The sequence below is a fragment of the Diorhabda sublineata genome, chromosome 1 (genome assembly GCF_026230105.1).
Source record: "Diorhabda sublineata isolate icDioSubl1.1 chromosome 1, icDioSubl1.1, whole genome shotgun sequence".
NCBI classification, from domain to species: Eukaryota; Metazoa; Arthropoda; class Insecta; order Coleoptera; family Chrysomelidae; genus Diorhabda; species Diorhabda sublineata.
Genome location: NC_079474.1, coordinates 31,603,475 through 31,628,423, shown reverse-complemented (window position 1 = coordinate 31,628,423; position 24,949 = coordinate 31,603,475). Strand labels below are relative to the sequence as shown.

The following is a 24,949-nucleotide window of genomic DNA, read 5'->3' as shown; positions in this document are numbered from 1 at the left end:
TAAACTTTGCACACTCTGTGTTTCGGAATGAAAACATTATTTGAGATCAAATCCTAAATTTATATATTACCAATTTGGCGAGAAATAGGCATCGAAACCAGTTGTTTAGCTTCACTAGTTAAGTTATCCTAAAGACACGTATCGCATTTGTATTTCAGAAACCTAGAGATGATAATAACCTAAATGGTTAGCGAATTTTTCCACAATGATTTCCCGCCCATGTGGGATCGAATGAGGACATTTTTTTCGTGTCACAGCATTATTTTCACGTCACTCACTCTAGAATTTTTTGCATCATCTGAACACCCTGTATATATCTCAATAGTTTTTACATACATTGGATACATATAGTTTTCGTATCTAGAGGCGGTGCCCCCCATAATCTTCACTTTAAGTACTTCGTCGGTTATTTAATCTCTCGTAAATGACGTTTGGATTGAAGTTTCAACTTCTTAACGCTGATACTTAAATGTTATTTTATTATTATTTAACTGATGATGAATAAAATTTTAGGTGAAGTCGTAGAAAACTTAAAAATCTGGTATTTAAGCTACAATTATTAGTTTTAAATTGATATATAGGAAGTCTCTGTTGTGAATAGTTCTGGAACTGATCCACTTACAAAGAAGAATTGGAAAAGATATTATTTTCAATATAGTCTTTTCTTTAAAATTACGGCTTCTATCTAGTGCTGGGGAATATCAATTAAGAAGCTTGATTGCAAGCAATATGGTCTCGTTTTTGATTGGGTTTAATTAGAATTGTTTTTCTTCACCTTCTAGTGTCATTTTACTAATTTTTTATAACATTGCCGCATCTGTCAATCTATTAAGTATTATGATATAAAATCTATTTAAAGAAATTTGTTATAATAATTATTGATTCTGTTTTTAAGGTTTGTAATAGTGAACAAATCCTTACGAATCCTGCTGATTGACGATGTAACTGATATGATTACACAATGAGGTCAAGAGATCATTAACGTCAAATTAAATTATAATATGTTTTAGATAAACATTGTTTTGTAATTATTTAGTAATAATTGTTATCAGTACAGCTTATAAAACAATATTATATTATTTTAAGTGTGAAATATTGATAATGATTGAGAAACGTACCACCCTCTTTATTTCAATCCCTATAGAAAATTCAAAAATAATTCACAAAGACCTCATAACGAAACCTTTATTAAAGAATAAAAATATCCCTGAAAACAAAATTCTTGAAATATATAATGAGTTATAATTTCGAATGGTGGTGTGGGCTGAAGACTCAAAATAAAACTGCCCAAGAGTTTTTTAAGATGCCAACGTTTCGATCTTTTATTTCATCTTTCTCAAGGCTGAAAACATATGATACGTTATAACTCCAATGTTGACGAAGATAGACAAGTAAACAATATAAATATCTATACATGTATATATAAATGAATAGCATACTCTGCATTTAAGACAAACTATATAACATAAACAAACAAGACCATTGTTGTATACAACAGAAGGACAATGAAAAAGTTGAGCTAGAAACCAATAAACACACTTATAAGTAATAACCAGTGCGAACATACCTTTTTAAATTATTAGACTTGAGTCAAAAGTACAGGGTTCTTTACGACGAGCTGAATCGATATGTATATGGGAAAGTACTGGGACTAGTGTTCTGAAAATTTACTTGCATGGGTTTTCCGAAATGCACGTTTGAGCTAAAATAATTTCAGTTTTCTGGAACTTCCGGTTATACCGGAAGTGGACCCAAACTTCGTTATCTTGAACGGAATGCTATAGTTTTTATTAAATTTTTAGAATCTACGCGAAATTTCAATATAATTTTATATAAGGCATCGTATGCCTAAGGTCCACCATTTTTTAATTATTTCACATTTTCGAAATTTTTGGACACATACAACCCTCCACTAAAAAAATTATATTTCTAAGTTAAGTGAGTCAGGTCTAATATTTTTGGGATTTGGACAAATAACACTTAGAGCTTTCAAAATCTGTGAAAACATTGACAAAAATTTATATAGGTTGTTCAGAATATGGTGCCGAATTTCGCTATCTAAAAGCTTCAAAAACTTAATTTTTTCAAATGTCGACCCCCATTTTTCTCTTTACCATTGGATTCTACGCTTCGTTAGTAAATTCATATATCTCAAATTAAGAGTTTTTGTAGAAACATGAAAAAACTGAAATCTTCATGGTTTTTAATTGTCGGTTGTCTGGAGCGACAAAAAAAGCTAACATAGCAACAAACAAACAAACAATGAAGACAGCTTGAAGTTTAAGCGTTGCAAATTTTATTTTGGATACGTTAACTTTTGTTATTCGCTGTTCACCATCGGCAGGTGACAATTAAAAACCATGGAGATTTCAGTATTTTCTTGTTTCTACAAAAACCGTTAATTTAAGTTCCCTTAATTCAAAGCGTAGAATCCGATGGTAAAGACAATAATGGGGGTTGCCATTTGAAAAAATTAAGTCTTTCTTAGATATCGAAATTCGGCACCATTTTCTGAACATCCTATATAAATTTTTGTGAAGGTTTTCATAGATTTTGAAAGCTGTAAGTGTTATTTGTCTAAATCTTAAAAATATTAGATCTCAGTAATTAAAAAATGGTGGACTTTAGGCATACGATGTCTCATATAAAGTTATATTGAAATTTAATAAAAACCATAGCATTCCGTTTAAAATAACGAAGTTTTGGGTCCACTTCCGGTATAACCGGAAGTTTCAGAGAACTGAAATTATTTTAGCTGAAGCGAGCATTTCGGAAAACCCATGCAAGAAAATTTTCAGAACACTAGTCGCAGTACAGAGCGGTAAAAACTGTTGGTATTATTCTAATTATTACCATCAAGTACTAGTCCGATCAGATTTTGCCGACATATAATCATTCAAAATATCATTCAGTGGTTTTCTGGCATATTTTTGCATCAAAAATAAAGTTGTGACTTTAGGTGAAATGATATTGAGCTAGAGCTGTTTTATTTTTTTTGTTCTTATTATGTTCTCGACAATCATATTCATGCTGGTACATTCTGAATTTCAAGTACTGTTTAGTCATACCAATGTAACTTTTATTGCAGTCTAAACAATTTTATTTTATAAATCTCATTAAAATGGTGGAGTTGAGAAGTTTTGTCTTTGATATGTGTGAATAAGTTGCCAACTTTGTTTATTGGGTAGAATGCCAGCACACAATTATTGGACGAAGACAATCTTCTAATGTAAGGGAATTTTTTCTTTCGTTTCGAGGTATCGATTTTATTGACCAGCTCTCTTGGGTAATCATTAACTTTGAGAATTTGTTTGATTTTATTATTATTTTCAGCCACGAATTCACAGGAGGACAATATCACAAGATCTCCCGTCAACTTAGCTGCCTCACGTGTTAAGGTTATCACTGCAGCCATGTGACCAGAGCTATTCCTCTATGTTTTTCCCTCTCCGACATTTTAAGGTTTTCCTTAACAAATTCCCACATCAGGATCAGATACTCTCAGCAATGTCAGCTGTGAAATGGATGTAAGCGTAGTGAATTTGAATTTGAATCTTTCACTAATCAACTAATTTTAATATGCCCAATATTGGAAGAAATATTTAAGTATTGATGCTAATATTTAGTGTACAAAATCAATAAGAAAGTTATATAAAACGGTCGAATTCGAGATACAATCGTTATACGCGAAATCTTTTATATTTCGAAATTCTAGATTATTCAGAATTATTTTGATATTGGCATTTGATTAATTCAAAATTACGAACATGAATTACACATTATACAGGTAGCCCATTCGCTATCATATGAGCGTCACGTGATTTTTATACTATCTGTACTTCTATAATTTGGAAACAAACATAGTAGTATATGAATTATAAGTTATTTAAATATTTGATAGGTGTTTGTTTGCTTTCGAAATGTTTGACTTAAACAGCGCGTTAGAATTTTATTTGGAGTGATTATAATATAAATTTTTAAAAATAAATGCAAAGTTAATATGACGAGTATTGCTTACCACAAACCTAAATACGTTTCTAATGAATATTTCTCTAATTCATATTTCAATAGATAAAATTGATTAAAGGCCTAGTAATAGATAAATTTAATATTTTCCTTAATGGATGATATTGATTCCATGTTTGTGTTGATAATGTATTTTTCATAGAAAATAATTTTAACAGTTTGACCTACTTTCGGTCTTTGTCAAAACATAACCTGACATTGGAAACTGTGATAATTATATCACAAAAATATAAAAATAAAATCTATTTTAACTATATGTAGGAATGTTTTCATATCTCTAGGAAGGTAAGATTTTGTTATACAGACCAAGCTGGTGGCCCAACTTTCTGAAAAAGATAATAACTGCAATAGTGTGTAGATTTGCACAGACAGGCTGATTCTTGCCGTAAAGCAACTGCTGGATTTCAGGTTAGGGTTCTAGTTAATCAATAGCCTGTCAGAACCTGAACCTTACCGACAGTTTAATAAACATTTCATGAGAAGGGAAAAATAACAAGACAAGTCTTCAGTGATACAGCTACAACATGGCCAGAACCTTTATAGGTCAGACAAACCCCTCAGAGATGGTGAAGAAATACCGCTTACGGAAGGAACAGACTAATACAGAGCACCTGTTTAAATGCCAGAGTCAGCCATTCTTAGGAATTTACATTATATTAAACTTATAACTTTGTTCAAATTGTTTACATCTTGATGGATTTCTAGTTCTTATTTATGAGAGTTTTCTGAGAAGATCACGATAGTCAAACAAATCTATAGGAGATCACCTGATGAAAAAGTTTTTCTTTTTTCAAATATTGTCGCTTTTTTATGATGACTGTCCCAAAAAACAGTCGCCATCACTTTTTCGGTTGATGAAACTGTTTTCAGAGTTTGTTGTCACTTGATAATCTACGTCGCGACTCCAATACAGTTTTATATTTCTATTGTATTGATGAATTTTTAATCTAGATTGTAAATACTAATATGTTTGTCCTATAGTTCTACGGTATCACAATTATAATCTAAATATAGAAGAACTTTGATTTAATAATGCTGAGAATGCTGAGATTTCCAATAGTAGGATTACCACCATGTAAAGCTTGTAGAAAAGATCCGCTGTATACCAGCTTTCATCTACTACAGTTGTACAAGTGAAAGTATTAACTGGTCAGATGATAATTGAAAACTGAAAGAATCATGAAGGAAGTCTGACATCAATGTCAGAAAGTAGGTAGGCCTGTCTGTGTGCTATTTCAAAAGATTTAGAGAGATTGGATCTATAGTATCTGTCGTGAAACATAGATCTTGAACAACGCATCAACAGAATTGTTACTCGGAGTGAAAGTTATGTCTACAAAACAACGTTCTCAATAGAAAGCATACTGTGATAAGAATTATTTCCATGGTAAACACCTATAAACTCTTAATTTTACAAGGGTTAATGGAACGTGTACGGAAAAAGAAATCTAGAAAACAGTCCAACAGCTTTCTTCTCCAATATGATAAGACGGTATGTTACGTTACGAGATTTTGCTACTAGAAGTCTTCCTTTGTTTCCGTTTCCACCTTACTCGCTGCTCTAACATCTACTTCCTGCTATTTCCGGAATTAAAAAATGGGGTAGCATGGATATGGATTTAACTTTAGTATAAGTAGATTATTAATGCCAAGGGTAGTACTTTGATGAGTATAAATACTTCTATTTTAATTTGTTTTCAATAACGTTTTGATAACACATTTTAAACGTAAATAAATTATTCTATTATGTTATTATTCATTTAATTTAACAATGATGAAAATATTGTAAAAACAGGTTTCTATAACATGAATCATTTTTTTGGGTAAATCATCATAGGATTTAGATGAAATGATAGCTGATAATTATACCGGTCGACTTAATGCAAATATTGGAGAAAGATATTGAATAACAAGAAACCGGAATTAAATTTCTGGAGGTAGCACGACCAAAGTAAGTCATTAAAAATGACATTTTAAAATATTTCATTAGTATTTGGTACGAGTTTCAATAACTTTGGGTTAAATGGAAACCTGCCGCACGGACCAGTTGACTGTGACCATATGAAAAGTGACTGCAATAGGCAAACACATTGACACGGTTCTCCAATTTCAGAAAAATCATTGCACGGCTATCCACTTAGGAGCACGACCTTTACTTACTTACTCCACGTTCAAAATTAGTTTAGTGCTCAATATTTACAATGCAAAAAAATGCACAATCACTTGACAATTGAAATCAAATCGATATCTTGTATTCTAATAATAATATTTAATTCTGGACACATGCATACTGGATTAATATTTGCTATGGACTCATATACGACTTATATACTAAATATTACCTATAATTTTGTTACTCATTGTGGTTTTATTCTGTATATTGAAATTTTATTTTATTTGTATCCTTATTTAGTTATATTTTTTTGAAGTTTTTACAAGCTTTGGTCTACAAATTGTAGTAATTTTTTGACAATAAAGCATTTCTCTCTCTCTCTCTCATGTTTCTAAAACTAAACAAATCCACCTATAACTTTTAATAACTATCACTATTTATTACAATTATCATGATGACAAAAATATATTGTGTTTTTGAAAGTTTTAGATAAAGTATAGTATTGTTTTCACGAGTAATGGCCATCATTACTTGAATAATCATATATTATCAAAATTATTAGTGCTTCATCTATCTATTTAGTTGATCTTATTATTATTTGTTAGAAACATGCTGTCAGTGGCTGTATTCATAGATAATTATTTTTTTATTTCATAACTTTTGAATCATAGACAAAAATAGTTAAAGTATATGATGAAATAATAGTTAAATGTTCCATAAATAGTTATTAAAAATGTTATCGTTAAACATAACCTCTCTTTATTCTATCCAATTTTTAATTTTGTACTAAGTTACAAAACGTGAATTAGCGTAAGTAGAATCAAAACTTTACAACAAAATATAAAATGTGAAAAAATTACAAGTAGAATAATTATTTTATTCTAATTTTATTCAATTAATTTAGCATTAACATTATGTAAAAATTATTAAAATTCTATAATTTGAATGTAATTTCAAATTACTTTATACAAGGTAGAATACGTGTTTCAAATTGATATTTAAAAAAAATAAATATTAAATGAAGTTTATTCTTTATAATTAAATAGAGAAAAAATTTAAAATAACTTACTTAGTAATATTTGAAAAGTCGCAACAAATATTGATGTCACTGATATCCTCACGCTCGTGATACGGGTATTCCGACCTCTCTGATACACCAAACAATTCAAATTGAAATAAGTTTGGAGTAATAATTCCTTGTATATTTATATACAAATTGACTGTTGCGATTTGTATACCCACCACATCACTTTATACTAATTACACCATTTTAATATTATTTGAATTATATTGTTAGTAAGAGACAATCACGCATTATATGAAAAATAATACAAATAAAACGTTTCGAGATAAGATTACTTATTTTCGCGCTGGCTGTCGATTTGTTATATAGAGTTTTGGAAAGTCGTATGTAGTCGTTTATTAGGTACTGATAAATTATATCTGACATACACTACGCAGCGAAGGTGATCGGGTAATGTTCTGCAAATAATTAACTATTTTTCCAATGTTAATTACGTATCAAATTGTTCTATAGGAATAGATTTGAAATGTTTACCATGATATTTGCATTTAATTATTATTTGGATTGTTCGTTGTTTAAACTCCTAAACTTATGTCATACAAGAATTATAACAACTTTTTCATAATACCATATGGTTTATAACAAACTATCAACACTTTTTTAATTTTCGATTGTTTATATACAAGGGTTGTGTAAAGAAAGATCGACTTTCGATACGGTAAACATGTAATTAGTTTCCACCGTTTTGCTGCTGTTATATGTCAAACTCCACGTCAATAATCCATGCAAGTAGCACTTCTGTAAGGATAGTATATAGATATAAATATAAATGGATCTAATCACGATTGCTTATAATACGAGGGTTGTGTGAAGAAAGATCGATTTTCGATACGGTGAATATATTATTAGTTTCCGCCATTTTTCTAATGTCATATGTCAAACTTGTACGTAAGTTCATACAAATAACTTTCCTAGAAGGCTAGTATATAGATGTATATAAACGGACTAGTGATTATTACTTATAATAAGAGAATAACTTTCGCCATTTTGCTGATGTCATATGTCAAATTGCACGTAAATTCATGCAAGAACACTCCTATGAGGTTAGTATATAGAAGTATATCAAAAAATCTAGTTACGATTTCTTATAATACGAGGGGTGTGTGAAGAAAGATCGACTTTCGTCAACTTCACGTCAAACCATGCAAGTTACACTCCTGTAGGGCTAGTATATACATTTATATAAACAGATCTAGTCACGATTGCTTATAATACGAGGGATGTGTGTGACAAAAGATCGTGTCTAATTACGGTGAACATATTATGAGTTTTCGCTGTTTTTCTGATGTCATATGTCAAACTTCACGTCAATCCAGGCAAGTAATACTCCTGTAAGGATAGCATATATATATATATATATATATATATATATATATATATATATATATATATAAACAGATCCAGTCAGTATTGCTTATAATACGAGGGGAATGTGAAGAAAGTTCGATTTTCGTTACGGTCAACATATTATTAACTTTCGCCATTTTGCTGATGTCATATGTCAAAAGTCATGTAAATTCATGCAAAAACACTCCTATAAGGCTCGTATATGAAAAAATCTAGTCACGATTGCTTATAATATCAATGATTGGTGTTATTTAATGCAGATTTTGGTTAATCATATTATATCATATGTTTAAAAACGTAGAGATGTAGCTGTTATTTGAAGTGTTATTTACTAAACTATCAATTCCAATCACATGTTATTTTGTTCAGGTATACACACATTCTATTTAGCTTTTAATGGTATAATTAAATGGTAATTCATCTATAAATGTGAGTACTTAAAAACGAGTCATGGTCAATTGACAGTAATTTGTATATAATGATTTTTTTAATGTTTACACAAGAACTAGGTTTATTCCAACAAAAGCATGATTCTGTTTCATCTGATTCCAAGATTAATTGATAATTGATAAAATAATAAAAATGAGAACATTACACGAAGATGGATCAAAATGTGTCAAAAAAATAGCATAATATTGGAAATATTGGATTGACAATGAAAATGACAGCAAAAATGGTTTTCTTTATATGACTATTTGTCGCAGCACCATATAGTTTGATGCAAAAATTAACATATTAATGAAAACAGTTCAAGAGGAAATGGACAGACCTTGGGTTCTAGTAGGGAGTTAATATGAAAATATATATACGGCACTATTAGACCCCTTTTGATTCATTTCTGTACATTAAACTCTATCAACGTTAAATGGAGAGTAAGCAGACTAATAAATGTTAATATAAAAATTAGTTCTTCAATTGATTTTTTTAAACATAATACGCACCTTGTTTATTTTCATAATCAAATCAAGTTACTATAATTCGATATTACGTCCGACAATTGTATGCGTATATTTGACATGGCATCCAATCTTAACCTATTTTTTGTCATCACCGGATGGTCGTCACCGTTGGTTGACTTCTGATATCTCACGTTTTTTCAATTTACGATTAGATGTAACCAATTTTTTGGATTTTTTTGATGTTTTCTGGAGTAATCACCTCAATTGGACGACCAGAATGTTCACAATAATCGGCGTCTGTACTACAACGATTAAATTGAGCAAACCTATAACTAATGGCTCTTTTCAATGAAGCATTGTCCGTATAACATTTTTAAAGCCATTGCTGAGCTTCTACAGTCTTTTTTTTTCATCCAGAAGCAACGATAATTTGACACACAAATTGTTTTGAATCTATTGTTTTGAAAATAACCAAAATAACTTCACTTAAATGGCTGTCACTTTTTTCTGACTAATCGAAATCTCATGAAAATTTACACTTAGACTTATGAAAGTTGGTACTTCATAAACGTCTTATAGATTTGACAATGGCAGCGCCATCAGTGTGTCAATCACACGTCTAATTGAGTGATATTATATATTATAAAATGTAGTCTGGATCTGAGTTCCATAGAAAAAATGTAAAATATTCCTTACCTAGAATAGATTGTATTTCTGAGTTTTCTTTTTTGTTTCTCTTAATCTGACAAAACAAAAATAGGAGGTTTTGCTTTCTCCTGTTTTCTATTTTACAGATTTGTCACCTAAATTTACAATATTTCTATTAATTAGCAATTTCCTCATTTTTTAGTTTAAATTTCGGTGTATATTATTCAGAACTCGTGATTGATAATTCATCTGGCACCCCTCGTAAAAATTTACTTGAAAAATGTCTGTAAACAGAGCACGCAATTTCTTTGAAAAATATTCACGGACGTCACGTCGTTTATGTTAGACAAGAATCAAATTCATCTCATTGTCGATAACTACAATTAAAACGATAGCAGAGTTTTCCAAGGTTTTCACTTAATTGCTTCCCCTACATCATTTATTTGCATGGAAATATTTTCTAAAGAGAAAACTGAACATAAAAAGGTGGGTTTTTATCTGATAAAACGTTAGGTAAACAATAAAAACATTCTAGAATAGCTTCGTTTATTATTTGAATTGGATTAATTTATTTATAATTTAGTTATTAAAAATAAGAAGTTTAATGGAGTGATTTTCAACTGTGATTAATTATCACGGAATTTTAAATTATGATATAATCGGCATCTTGGTATAATTATTGAACAAAATAGCTCAAAATCGATTCTTTTTTACATATATATGAGTAATCAGATTAGATTGACATGAATTCGTCAAGAAATACAAGAAACAAAAATTTTATACACGCATCATCAATCCAAGGTTTGGATGCTCTATTCTATTTGTGACATGTGATTTACACGTGTATTTGTAGAATAAATTATGTAATATTATATAAATAATATTCAACAAAAAAAGGATGTTTACTTTATCTATTCTCACTTGAAGGATTATAAAAAGTACCAAAAAGTTCCGGTCGCAAAACTGAATAAATATATTCTTAGTAACTCAAAGTGTCGCCAAAGAAAACGTGTTCATGAAAGCGTCTTCTTCTTCTTAAGGTTGTGAAGGCATCAGCTGCCAGGGCTATTCGGCCTGCGGCCTGTTTTTAAGTGACTTCATCCAACTGTAGACTTGCTAATACTGACCAAGTTCTAGGATTAGTATTTGATGTTTTAAGCACTTAAAATTTTTGTTATAAGTTTTATTCATAGTCTGAACTGTAGAGAGAGTTAATATTAGAATTATTTAAGGAGCAGTTATAAAAAATGACGAAGACTCGAGTGTTCTGAATGTTGAGTGCCACTTTTCTATTATATTACGTTTAATGGGCTGTCCCACATCTAAATGGAGTACGGCAAGGAAGAACGTCTGATTGTGATTCCTAAGTTTGCAAGATCATCTGCTCATACATTTCCTTCAATATGAGAGTGTCCGGGGAACTAGGCGATTCGAATGTCTTGCTGATACAACTCATGAAGCAGTTCCCTAATTTTCAGAATGGAGGGATTGGTTAGGTTAGATCAAGAAAGCCGACAGATAAAATATTTAGTTTGGTTACGACTGTTGACAGTAGCGGTTCGTAATTTTATATCTAAGGCATGTTATACGTAATTACTTTAAATTTTTTCTAGTATTTTAGGTTAGGATGTGAGTTTTGTTTTTATTATTATTCAATGTTCGAATTGTTTGAATAAATACATTTTTCATCGTTACAACTTCTATAGATTTTATTTAATGGTTTTTAATGGCAACGTGTGGTATGTTTAGGAGGTTTAAGGGAGTTTTTGAAAACTAAATTGTTTTCTGGAAACAACGTGACATTCGAAGATAGTACGGTCTTTACTGTGGAATGTTACTGAAAACAGAGTTTTTGTAACCCTTTCTGATCCATTTTTTTTAACTTGTGACTCTCTTTCTGGAAATATATAGTTGAATTATTTTTAAATTAGCGTCATTCCTAGTGAAATGATCTTTCCTAAATTTACAAATTTAGGTATTATTAACAACATTCTAAGTAACATTATTGAACTGATATTAGCTTAAGTGATTTTTATGATATATCATATGGATAAAATCAAGTGTACGAAACACGTTAATAACGACATCAACAAAAGAAAAGACAGAAAAACCCTATAAAGTACAACGATTTATCATCTACCATAAATCTTTTACCATAACTTTTATTTGATGCTATAATGACTTAAAGTTCAGATTTTTAGGTACTATGCTCTACATTTTGTGATCAGTTCAAAGTTATATTTTAAAATCTGCCTACAAATTGTTCTCTTAACTTTTTTGTTAGTTCTTGTTCTACAAATTGTAACAATTTTTGGACAATAAAGCATTTTTCTCTCTTCTAAATACCAAGTAAGACAAATATTTTCAGACAGTCTATATTTTTTTCAATAATTCCAATGACAAATTTTATTTTTGTAAGTGATTACAGTATTTACTCCTATCTTAACTTTTTCTTTTAGATGTTGAATGGCGTTAGGTATTGTTTACTTTTTTGCTTCTTATTGTTTGAGACCCGAAATCTTACCAATGAAGAATGTATTAGTAAATTTACTGTATCACTGAGTGTGACAGAATTTGATAAAAGATTGCTTTCTTTTTTACGGAAAAACCGTCACAGTTTTTTTCTGTTCCAATTCTTGTGTCAGCTGGTATAATTTAAAAGTCAACTTTTTGCGATATTAAAAGCAAAGAAGTGAAACCCTCAAAAAACATTCTTCGAAAACTTAATTTACTTCTACCGAAATGTGCCGGTTTTGTTAAATATTAATGATTCAAATCATGCGAAATACATCAGTTTCGTTAAAAATGGTCGATGTAATTCAATAATAAAACAAATTTACCGATGAAATTTGTTTATAACAATCCATATCTATTAAAATGTACACTTTATACATTGAAATTTGTTTTTCTTTAAGTACTTAGAGAACCGTCAAGTGTTATTGCATATTCAGATCTCAGAATAATATAAAATTATCAACAACCACACTTCAGCCTACATTTCTAAATAGAAAAACTCCATTATAGATAATATGTCTACTTGAAAAAAAATTATTTACTACAAAACACACAAATACATATATGTGAACTTTGAGGTTAGAAACAGCTTACAAGTAATATCAAACACTCGTTGTAAACGTGATTTTTCATATAGAGATATAAACGTAACTATACAAAACCTTTTATAAACGTAGATAAAGAGTTTTTTCTAACACATAATATATACAGTGATAGATTAATACTTACTTTATACATATCACAAATTTATTTGTAATTCCGCTATCACTTTGTTCACTTTAGTAAAATTTAACAAATCTCTTCCAAAAGGATAATATATGCATTATAAATACATTAGCACTGTTTTTTATCTTCACAATACTGACGTGTTTATTGTTTATTTTTATACCTTTAAGCTAGTTTCACACGCTACGGTAAGTATGAAATAAAATTACTACGAAATTACCGAACAAAAAATTTGTAATTGCATTACATAATCAAAGGTACTAAATTATCAACTATTACAATAATATATTATTCATAGTGTTTGAGAGATACTGATACTTGAGCCAGTATTGTTCAAACAGTAAAATTTAGAACAGTTTGAACGGGTTTCAACTACAAGATTATAAAACTCACGTATGCAATGGAAACGAGAAAAATAATAGAGAAAATGAAATGAAAGTAATAATAAATACTGAGTGAAACAGGAAAACATTATCACGATTCCTAAAAGCTCAAACATCACAATATGTTGGATATAAAATGAGAACCAGAATCAGGAAAGTTATGGAGTGGATTTTGATTTAGTTTTGAGGAAAATGCAGACTCAAAAGATGAAAATATGCCATATAAGAATATACATCGAATATAAACCCGAAAATAATTAAAAATACAGAAATATACAAATAAATAAGCGTTTTATGAGAAATACGTGAAACACATGGAGCGTTTTACCGTTTTTCCGCGTCGGTCAGTCAAATCAAAATTTATTTGCCTATTATGAATATTAAAAGTTTTACGTGAAGTTTTCAGTCACAATATAATTAAATTTTGACAACACCGAAAAAGTCATTTTTGCGTCAATCCTCCGTGTACAAGGATGGTCCAAGAAGTATCTGGCCAAATAAAAAAAATACAAAAATTTTGAAGGAAAATATATTTATTCTTCAACGTAATCTCTTTTTAGCTCTATACACTTTTCCCAGAAGTGTTTAAAAGTTCTATACCCTTTTTATAATAAGAATTATCAATCTCCTCAAAATAAGCCATTAATTGCCGACATCACTTCTTCATTATTGGAAAATCTTTGACCACTAAGCCATTTCTTAAAGTCTGGGAATAGAAAATAGTCCTAGGGGGGTAAATGTGGCGAATAGGTTGCATGAGGTCGCAAATCAAACTTTAATTCAATAATTTTATTAATTGTAAACGGATGTGTGAGCATTGTATTGTTGAAACAACACTTTCTTCTTAGCCAAATGCGGCCGTCTTTGCTTGATTTCTTCGCTCAAACGTTACAATAGGTTCGCATGATACTCGCTGTCGATAGTTTTTCCCTTTTCAAGTGAGTCAATGAAAATTATTCCACGCGCATCCCAAAAAACCGACGCCATGATCTTTCCTGCTTATGAAACGGTCTTTGCCTCCTTTGGAACCGTTTCTCCCTTTTCAGTCCATTGTTTTGTTTCGGGTGTGAAGTGATGGACCTACGTTACCTTATTTCTGTGAAACATTGTCAAACAGTTGATGGAAACATCTCTATGACGCTGCTTTTATTCCATTTTGAACAAATTTTCAGTTAATATGCGATGTACTGCACTTTTTGAAATGCCTGCTATGTCTACTAGATTGCTGGCCTTCGAAGAAAATTACATTTTTTTTCAAAAATTTGAAGAGCCTCCTTTCCGATGGGGTACTAAAAGTCCCAACTTTCCGGTTAAGGGTTAAATGGACACAAACAGTTATCCATGTACATATAAATATTTGAATTAATAAACAACAAAAACCTTGCGTGATAACAGTATGTTTTTCCAACAATTCATTTCTATTTAAGTAATAATAAACGGTAATGAACATGCTTAATAAGCGAAATAATTGAGAGAGAGAGAGAGAGAGAGAGAGAAATGTTGAGTTAAATTAACAAAACAATTTAGTAATTTTTTATTGTGTATCTGGAATGTCCCACGAGACCAAATATAGTATATTAGAACTCATAATTTAGAAGCAATTTATTTGAATGGTTTAATAACTTGATTATAATATCGAATATTTTCATAAATTTTCTTTTCACTGAGAAAATATTTAGAATACGATTGTTAAAAGTGAAATTTTATTTTGTGAGTGCAGATGATTAAAAAACGATCGTAGCATGGATGAAATAAAATCACTTGCAACACGTATATCATACATAATTTTTTATAAAATCATTTTAGAAAATCTACTTACCTAGTCAGAGGTTTCTTATTTAGGAATTGCGATATGTAATTATAGTTTATTAAAATTAATCAAGATCAGAATTGAAATTGCTCGAAAGGCATTTATCAAGAACTCCCCAAAGTTTGCAAATAGAAATCTAAACCTGCACGTCAGAAGAGGATTCATGGATTGTTATGTGTGGTTAGTACTGCTGTACGGGAGTGGAAACTTGGACCTTGAACGCTCAAATGATCAAAAAACTTGAGGCATTCGAGATGTGGCTCTATAGACGCATCCTGAAGATACCCTGGACTAACAGAATCACCAACGACAAAGTATTAAGACGCATTGGGCGAAAAAGAAAGCTGTTGACATTTATTAAGATAAGAAAAACATCTTACGCAACGACAAATACCTATTGCTACAAAACATAATGTAGGGCAGAGCAGAAATAAGAAATCCTGGCTCCGTAGCATAAGAGAATAAACAAATTTCAGTGGCGGAGAATTGTTTCATGTTGTGAGGGACAGAAACGCATTTAAAAACGTGGTCGCCAACTTCAATGAGAAGACGAGATGAGAAGAAGAAGGAGAAACTGAAATATCCGAAATTCGCTTCGATATTGCTTTAGGTAAAATAATTACCTAATGACAAAATGTGTAGATGTTATTTTTAGCCATTCTTTCCAATAATGTCACAGTGTCATAAGATATTATAATGACAATATTCAAACTACTAAAATCTATGTATCAAAGAAAAATAGTAAACCAAAACAATGATCAGTGCGTGATCAGCACGTGTGCATCCCGGGTTATTGGTCCAAATCAGTGGCACCATAAAATACCACAAATAAAAAGCCTTGTGGGAGGGATCGCTGAAGAAGCCGTTATATTTCGGGGAGTATCCCATTAAATGTTTGAGATGGAAACCAAAAAGTGAAATGAAAGCTCAATGTCATCTGATTGGTATTAAGATAATGTATTTATTGAGGTAGAAAATGAAGATTTTATTTTAATGTTTCAATACACATATTTTCTTTCAATTTCTGTATTCGGTGTTAGCAATAAGCAAATTTCTTAAGTAAATTTCTTTCAACCTTAATCACGTGCACTATGTGCATTATGTTGCACGTGCAATAGTTTTGGTCGACGTTATTCCAACAGAAAAAATTTTATTATACATTAATGTAAACAACGTTCAAATCATACAGAATAGTATTTTCTTAACATCTATCGATCTTAATTGAAGGGTCGGAGGGAAGAAGGGGCAAAGTCACATTGACCAAATTTTTCAGGAGAGACAATTTAAGGTTAATTTTTGGATATACGTATTAATAAAACATGAAATTATAAAATCTGTTTATTGAATAAGCTACCTTAATAATTTTAGAATCTTAATATATTATTTATCTTAATTGTATTCACTCCTTTGCATGACAGATTACGTAATTGAAAAATGGTAACAATCTGGAAGAGGGAAAAAGGGGCAATGTGCAGGACTTGTCCCCCTTTTCCCCCTTCAAGTTAACTTTTAATGTGTCATAGGATGATATTATAGGTAAAATTATGAAAAATCCATTAAAATCAAGAACATTATTTATTGAATGGGTAAAAAACAGTTTTGCTTCACGTAAAAATGAAAGACTCATTCTATATTGGCTGCATTTTTCTTCTTGTTCCTCTTTTTTTCCCTTTTTGTCTTGCTTCGTCGTTGTGTGGCAGGTTTATATAGTGATCCTTTGCTTGAATTTTACTGCAGAATTTAGAAAGATGTACCAAATCCTCGTATTTTTCATCTGATATTGGCACTGGTCCTAAAAACATAAGCAAAATTTTCGTAGGCCTACGCACATTTTTTAAACATAATGTTATCATAAAGTAAAAACTTTTCGGTTTCATAAAACTTAAGGATCCCAGACATTTCTTAATATTTTTATTAACAATATCATTTTATATTATTTTATTTTCTTAAATTTTAAAGATACTGTCACTTGATAATATAAATTTATTATTTATTACCTGTGTGAGAGTGATCAGGAAGAGTGGAAGGTTCTACATTGAATCTACGCCTGGCTGATAGAGTGATGACTGTGCTTTCCCAATGTCCAAAATAATTATTCCTGAAGTACATAAGCCTTTCAGATTCAATAGTGAACTTGATTTCTTTTATGGGTCTTGTTTGAACGCTAAGTTTTTTCTTGTCAAGTCAAGTTAAAAAACACAGTCCATGATCGCCAAAACGAGTAATCTACTTCTACAACAACGTATGGATTAGGTTTCTGTCTACAATCCCTGATGTGAATAGTCCAGTCACTTGGCAGTTCAGCTCTAAAATTGTTTTTTACTAGAGACATGTCTTTGTCTGTCTCCATATATGAGTGCCCTCTTATAGGAAACGTCATTTGTACAGACTTAAACCTGTTTTGTATATGTATCATATAATGGAGGAATCGTATCATCGTAATGTTTTTGTTCTGACCTCCGCAAGAGTCTGCATATATTTGGAGATTTTCAACATTTTTGTCGAGGTGGTTGTTTAAAAATTCAAAGAGCATTTGACAAACATTGTCACTTCCCTTTTTACCTTCTGACTCTGGATAGACAAAAAAGTAAGAAGAGTTATTACTGAGAATGTGAATAATAAAACAAAAAACAGAAAGTTGTCTTCTGTAATATACATCGTTTGTGGTAACATTAGGCACACACAAATTTTTTCCATAATCAATGCATATGGCCTCATAGGTTTTTGTTTTCGATGCAGCCTTTCGGGCTCTTCTTTTTAAATAATAAAATGTATCTGCCTTTAATTTGTGTAATTTAAATTCCGTTTCTTTTTTTTCAAGGATTCTTCAATTTTATCTCTTTCTTCTTGACTTTCAACACTTTTTAAATCATTTCTCAGTGATTCGAGTTTGATATGCATTTCATCACAAAAACTACACGTATCTGTTCTTGGCTAGCCAAAGGCTGTGTTAAAGGCTATGTTAAAAACAGATCTGTAAGAGTCATATGAGACTTGCGTGTTTGGATGTAGCTCTTGAAAAAGTTTATACATTTTTGATATATTCAGGTCCTCTGGCAAATATTTTTTTTTGGAGTCTTTTATACAATAGTGCGCCCCTCGACCTTTGAATGAATTTATATGGTCCTTAATCAATTGTTTTGTTTCCTCAGGGATAGCATGTTTTCTATTTAAATGTTTTCCTCTTTGGTCCTTTGGTGAATATCCTGTCAATTTCAATGAGTTAATTAAATACTCTACCTTCTTTTTTGATATGCCATGTATGGCAGAAAACGCTTTCCGACAAACATCGTACTCATTAACTACCCCATCGACCATATCCCTAACTTTATATTTGCATGTAACATCTCTAAATTTCGCGTCAGCTATATTTACCCTAGGCCTACGACGCTCAACAGGCACAACGGCCATCAAGCCACACAAATACGAGTTTCGTTCATTTGTATTGTGCATCAGATTAAATTTAGAAATAATGCTATCTCTAACCTGTAAAGGTATTTTTTCAAAACATGCCCCCGGCTCATGACTCTGCACCCTCATCTTCTTTGAAACTCCTCGCAATCTACCAAATCCTTTTCTTTTTTTAGTAATCTTCTCCACAACACCATCATCACTTATGTCACTATCACTCATTTTGTACCAATATAGACAAATATTATTTAGAGATAACAACACACTAACCTCAACCTGTTGCACCACTGACAGAGAACAACAAAACAAACACTGCCTTCACAATCATCTGTGATTCAAATCAGCAACTGGTTAAGTAGCAAATATTTTATTTGTATTTAAAATAATGCTTCTAAGATGTAAATACGTATATAATAATTATTATCATATATGAATATGAATTATCATATAACAACAATAAAAGTCACGATTAATTAAGACCTTCATAGGTAAATTGCTGAATACAACGGCGTTTAGTTGTGGACTTGACCCCTTCTTTCCACTACGCTCTGGACTTAACCCCTTCTTCCCTTTCGGCCCAATTTTTCAAAGCATTATTTTAAGGTGACTTGACCCGTTTTTCCCACAAATCATTATATCATGTGAAAGTACTCGTCAAGAGCTACAACAATCCATCAATAACTCAATTGCTAAAAAAAATGGACTTTGCCCCTTTTTCCCCCCGGCCCTTCAATTATTAACAGTTACTGGTATCATTTTTGTACAGACTAAGCCCTTTAATTAGATTAGGTTATAGTTCATAAAATCGGTTACTTGATTATATGCTGAGTAAATAATTTATTACGTACTTTACAATGTTTAGATTTTAGATAACGTTTCTTTCATTATTTTCAAATTTTTTGTATGAATTTGTACATTTTTGAACAAATAAATTAACATATATCTTTCCAATAGTTTTATACTCCAATTTTCCTCACTAAATTGGAATATTTTTATAATTTCCAATTCAGTTTTTTTGGTTTTTTAGCAGTAAAAAGCTGCAAGCTGGCCGAATTTGCTACCACCCTATTATGAAATGCTGACTTTTATTTTTGTTTATTTTTCATAGTAATAATCTGAACGATAACAAAATTGTTCGATATAGATCGTTAGTTTCCAAGTCATTTTTTTGCAATTATTGTCCGAGCCCACGTTAATTTAATTAGTAACAGTCTACATATACAAGAATATTCAATGATGTACTTACTAACCGAAAAAATCGACTTCACACAAATGACTGAAATGGGTTTGCATGTGGGAAATCAGTTATCCTGTCCCTTCAATTTTTTATCATGTACTCCTAGAAGGACGTCATTAAATTTTCACGTTATCAAGGTACAAAAGGAGACCTTGACAAAATAATAACGGAATTATTATTTCAAATTAGGCAAATACAAGACGAACAAATTTCGTGGAATCATTGTTTGAGCTCAGAGAATAGAGATTATTTCTACAAATGAATTTGAAAAATGAGATTAAAGAGGATTCCACTAAGTTAAACAAGGCTTAGAAGATTGGTAATACTACGGTCGATTATTGAACACAAATTTTATTAAAATTGTTGTTTTTTGTCCAATCTTATTGTTAGTCTTAGTTTTGACGTTAAGGTGTCCTCCGATTCTTTTATTGCGTTGAATCACCACTCATAGCTTCTTATGGAATTATTTTCTTTTTTCATTTTTATAGCCTTTAACTTCTCACGTTTCTGGTTTATCCTTCTCTATTGTTGTTTTTAATGCCTTGAATATTGATTTTTTTTATCACTCCTCGTCCTCTTACTTGATATTCTCCCATTATTTTAGATCTACTTTATTTTTCTCTTTTGTCAACTTCTGCGATTTCATCAATTCAACTATTTCTTGGCTCTCTTAGTTCCTCAATCACTTTTTCTGCGGCCTTGGTAACAATAAATCTAATAGCTTCTTCGTACATGTCCATGGTTCTTGTCTTGTATGCGGTGCTTAATATCTTCTGAACCGTCATTCCTTTCCTTTACTGTGACGTCTAAGTAGTTTTCCATATTTCTAAACTATATCCTTCTATTTTTATGCTGTTTTCATTTAATTTTATTCTTATGCTTATTAAATGTTTGGTCTTTCTAGTGTTTACTTCTCATCCTCATTTTTTGCTTCTCCTATTATCCTGATTGTCGCTTTTTTGAGTACTTTAATTTCTTGCAATGAATGCATATGGCACTAATTTCGCGGATGTTCATATAGAAGTCCTTTGAGTTGTAGCTTATTTTATTGCTCCTTTGAAAGTTATATCTGTGTGCATCTTTCTGATTCGTCCTTGTTTCCATATCTATATCCTCTAAAGCCTTCTATGATTAGTAGTTAGTACTTTCTATATATCTCCATTTGACGCTTGCAACACATTCCGAATGTCTTCTGAATATCTTTTGGACAGGTCAAATACGCATGCTTGGTTCAGAATATGTTCTGAACATACATTCCTCCACGAAAACTTTATGAACATTTAAAATTATAATTTGAATTCAAAACTAGCTAGTAAAATAAAAAGAATACAATTAAATGGCCTAAGGTTTATTCTTGATTTTGTACACACGCGACAGATTAAAAATCCTTACTCATATCCGAGGATACATTGGACGTGTTCAGAACACGTTCGGAATTAGAAATCTGTGATCCACGAACATGGGATTTCAAATCGTGAAGATGTCAAATGTCACAATGTCAAAATGCGCATGAATCTGGTGACAGAACATGTTCAGAGTATCTACCACGAACAAAGCTAATTACTAACTGTCAAATTCTCCGTATTTATGGTTATTTTGTTGACAATATCAAAGTTATTAGATTTATCATTATTTAGAGACGTCTGGCGATAATACTAGCTGACTTTAATTGGTGAATGGTCAGATAGCTGAAAAATTTTAATATGAGTAAAATTGACAGTCAAAAGAACAGTTTTTACATTTTTGCACGCCACTTGCATTAAATATGTATTCTAATAGAATATAATATAATCTCATCACATACTTTTGTAATACTAACAATGGTTATTAAGTATAAAAAACAATGAATTTCTAGTTAATTATTTTATCAATTTACCTAATAAATAAACAATAATTAAAATTGGAAAATGATTCCTTTAGATGTAAAATGAAAGGTTATCACGAGATGAAAACGTGATTGGCAGAATTTTTACGTTTGAACAACTATTTACTCAAAAAGTAGTAGGTTATGCAATAAGTGAGAATTGGCGATGAAATTTTCCACAACTCAGTAAATGACGCACCGATTAGCGTTTTTAAATTAAAAATGAACACAAAAATCAGTTTGCGGAATTTATAACTGATCGATAACACTGTACAAGGACTAAATAGAAACACTTTTGTAGAAATATTTTGAGGAGTTTGACTTTGAAGATTATTGAAACAGGCATAAAAATATATTGAATATTCATTTCTATTGAATATACGAGGTTTGTCCATAAAACAAGATTCCAAGGAGCTGCGGACACTAGGAAGGCTGTTAGGCAGAACTTGGCGAGATTGGCGTGTAGCTGGGCCCCCTTTTTCCCAGTTCCCTCCAGGGCGAGTTTTCTGCAACTTTTATTCTTGTCTTCGTTGCCGTGGAAGATGAAACAATATTTCCCAACTGTGTGAAGTGTATGAAGAAAAGTATGAATGTGCAACATGTATACAAAATCATGAATAGATGGATGTACAGACATCCATGACGAACAACGTTCTCGCGAGCCAGAATGAATTGGAAACAAATTGTTAAAATTGTTTCAATTTTCTCTTTTCGATAATTTAAGTTTCCAACATTAGATATACCTGTTTTATAATTATCGCATTTTCCCGAAGTTTCATTTCACGAGGCTTTAGGGAGTTTCATGATTCTTATACCCTCCGCTAGGCTCTATCTGGTCCTTACCTTATAATGTTACAGAAATGTTTAAAAAATAGTTACTAATGGTGATATCTCCGAAGAGGTTGGACTGAATAATTTATGTTACAAAAAAGACATTTTAAACAAACAACTGAATTTTGTTACATGCATTTTAAAACACACATCATTTAAATGACTACAAATATCAAATATTTGTAGTCATTTAAATGATGAATTATTTCCTGTGTATTAGTTTTCCTAACAACTTCCAAATAGTATATTTTGTAATATTATTTGATAATCGACCAATAACGGTCCTTCTGAATTTCGAATCTTCAAAATCTTCCAAAAAAAGCGAGACTCAATATATTCAAAATAGAGTCATCAAAACGAAACCTAACACACGAGGCATGCACGTGAATAAATATTTGCAGGTTCGTATTGAGCGTCTGCCAGTTCGTAGTATAAAGTATTATTATAACACAGATTATGGATGGATATTTTTCAATTACTTATAATGAAAATTTAGATATAATCGTTGACAGAAAACATAATATTAATGAAATAAAGTGATACAGGACAAGATTCATCAATACATTTCAAACAAAAAACTTTAACAATAAAAAACTATATTATATTTTTAATTAAATTGTGTAGTATTGAACATTCCTCATATCAAGTAACGTAAATAACATTCTATTCCCCCTATCGGCAAAATCGTTAGGTAAACTTCAATAAGAAGGAAACTGAACAATCCAAAAGTAGTACGATTAAAACATTATAGATGTCACCGCTATTGAATATTTTTGAACTGGATTACATTCCAGTATTGCCGGATTGTAGTAAATATACCTAATAATGGTAGTTGAGTGTATAAACATGGAATTAATTAGCTTGAAATATTATCAATTTTTTTCTTCCTCGTAACACAATGTTTTAGTAGTAATTAACTAAATCTATAAGAAAATTGTAAATATAATTAGCAAAAAAACTTTTTCAATGTATCTGCTAAATAAGAATTATTGTAATATATTGATTATTTTATTATTTATGTTGGTGCATAATTGTGTTCAAATAGTAATACATAGAAAGTGAAAGGACAATATTCTTTATGTAAAATAATTTTCGCTAGAATCTGTGCCTTATTTGCAATTATAAGTATGTTCTGAAGGATATGATTACAACAAATTATTCAATTATATTTTAAGAATTGAATCAATTTAATTATTGATAAACTTGTCAATCAATAAAAGAAATATAATGTATCACATGAGATTTTTTTGTTCATTGTATGATAAAACTTTTGAATAAACACATAATTAGACAAATTACGTAAACACGTGGTACTTCACAACCAAACTAAATTGATTTGAATATCCAATACTGAAAAAAATTTCCATATAATCATAAATGGTTCTAGGTTAAAGGCTCGATTTAATCAAAATTAGTCAAACGTTTACTGAACAAGGAGCAAGGTGCAATTGAATAAAAGATCTCTAAACATAATTATAATAAACAAATAAATGAAATACTTACGTATTGAAAAAATTTTAGTCAATTTTTCAATGAACATGAACTAATGTTTAAAAACAAAACAGCTGATGAGTACTGGCGCTGAATTGTAAAATATAAACATTGCAGATCAACGTGCTGTTTTAGGAGGATTCGCGACACTTACATTGTTGCCGATTTTGTAGTTTATACTTTCCTTGTCATAATTGCATCAGATTATAAAGAAGAATGCGGTTGCAGATCCTAATTTGGAGATAGAAATGATGCAACATTTCAGAGCTGGTATTAATAACGGCGGGTTAAAGTTAATGCTACAAGTACCGACTTATATTAAAATAATTTCAGATTCTATATTATAGTCAAAAATCTATTGTAATCAAACGTGGTATTAAAAATACTATACAGGATGTCTCGCAATATAATAGCAATTGGTAACTGCATGAACCATTTTATTCAGACTATTCTGTATATAAAGTAATATTTAACAAATTTATCGTGAAAAGTAATTATAAGGCGATGAAATCTTGATGCAGTTGATTATTCAGAATTCAATTCAAGTTTCATTCAAAACCGGCGA

At 30.6% G+C, this 24,949-nt stretch overlaps 1 protein-coding gene across 3 annotated transcripts in view; it reads right to left on the bottom strand.

Annotated features, from left to right (window-relative positions):
- LOC130441433 (glutamine synthetase) overlaps positions 1 to 24,512 on the bottom strand; it is a 50,159-nt gene extending 25,647 nt beyond the window's left edge. Inside the window, exon 1 of one of the 3 annotated variants that reach the window (XM_056775147.1) lies at positions 24,397 to 24,512. Coding sequence is in view for 1 of the 3 variants with exons in the window: in XM_056775131.1 (XP_056631109.1) it covers positions 13,361 to 13,369 (9 nt within the window). In the remaining 2 variants the exon portion in view is untranslated. Of the gene's footprint in view, positions 1 to 7,208; positions 7,527 to 13,360; positions 13,620 to 24,396 lie in introns of those variants that run through there. The other 2 variants (XM_056775131.1, XM_056775138.1) reach the window with 2 other exon arrangements.
- Positions 24,513 to 24,949: the final 437 nt, after the last annotated feature.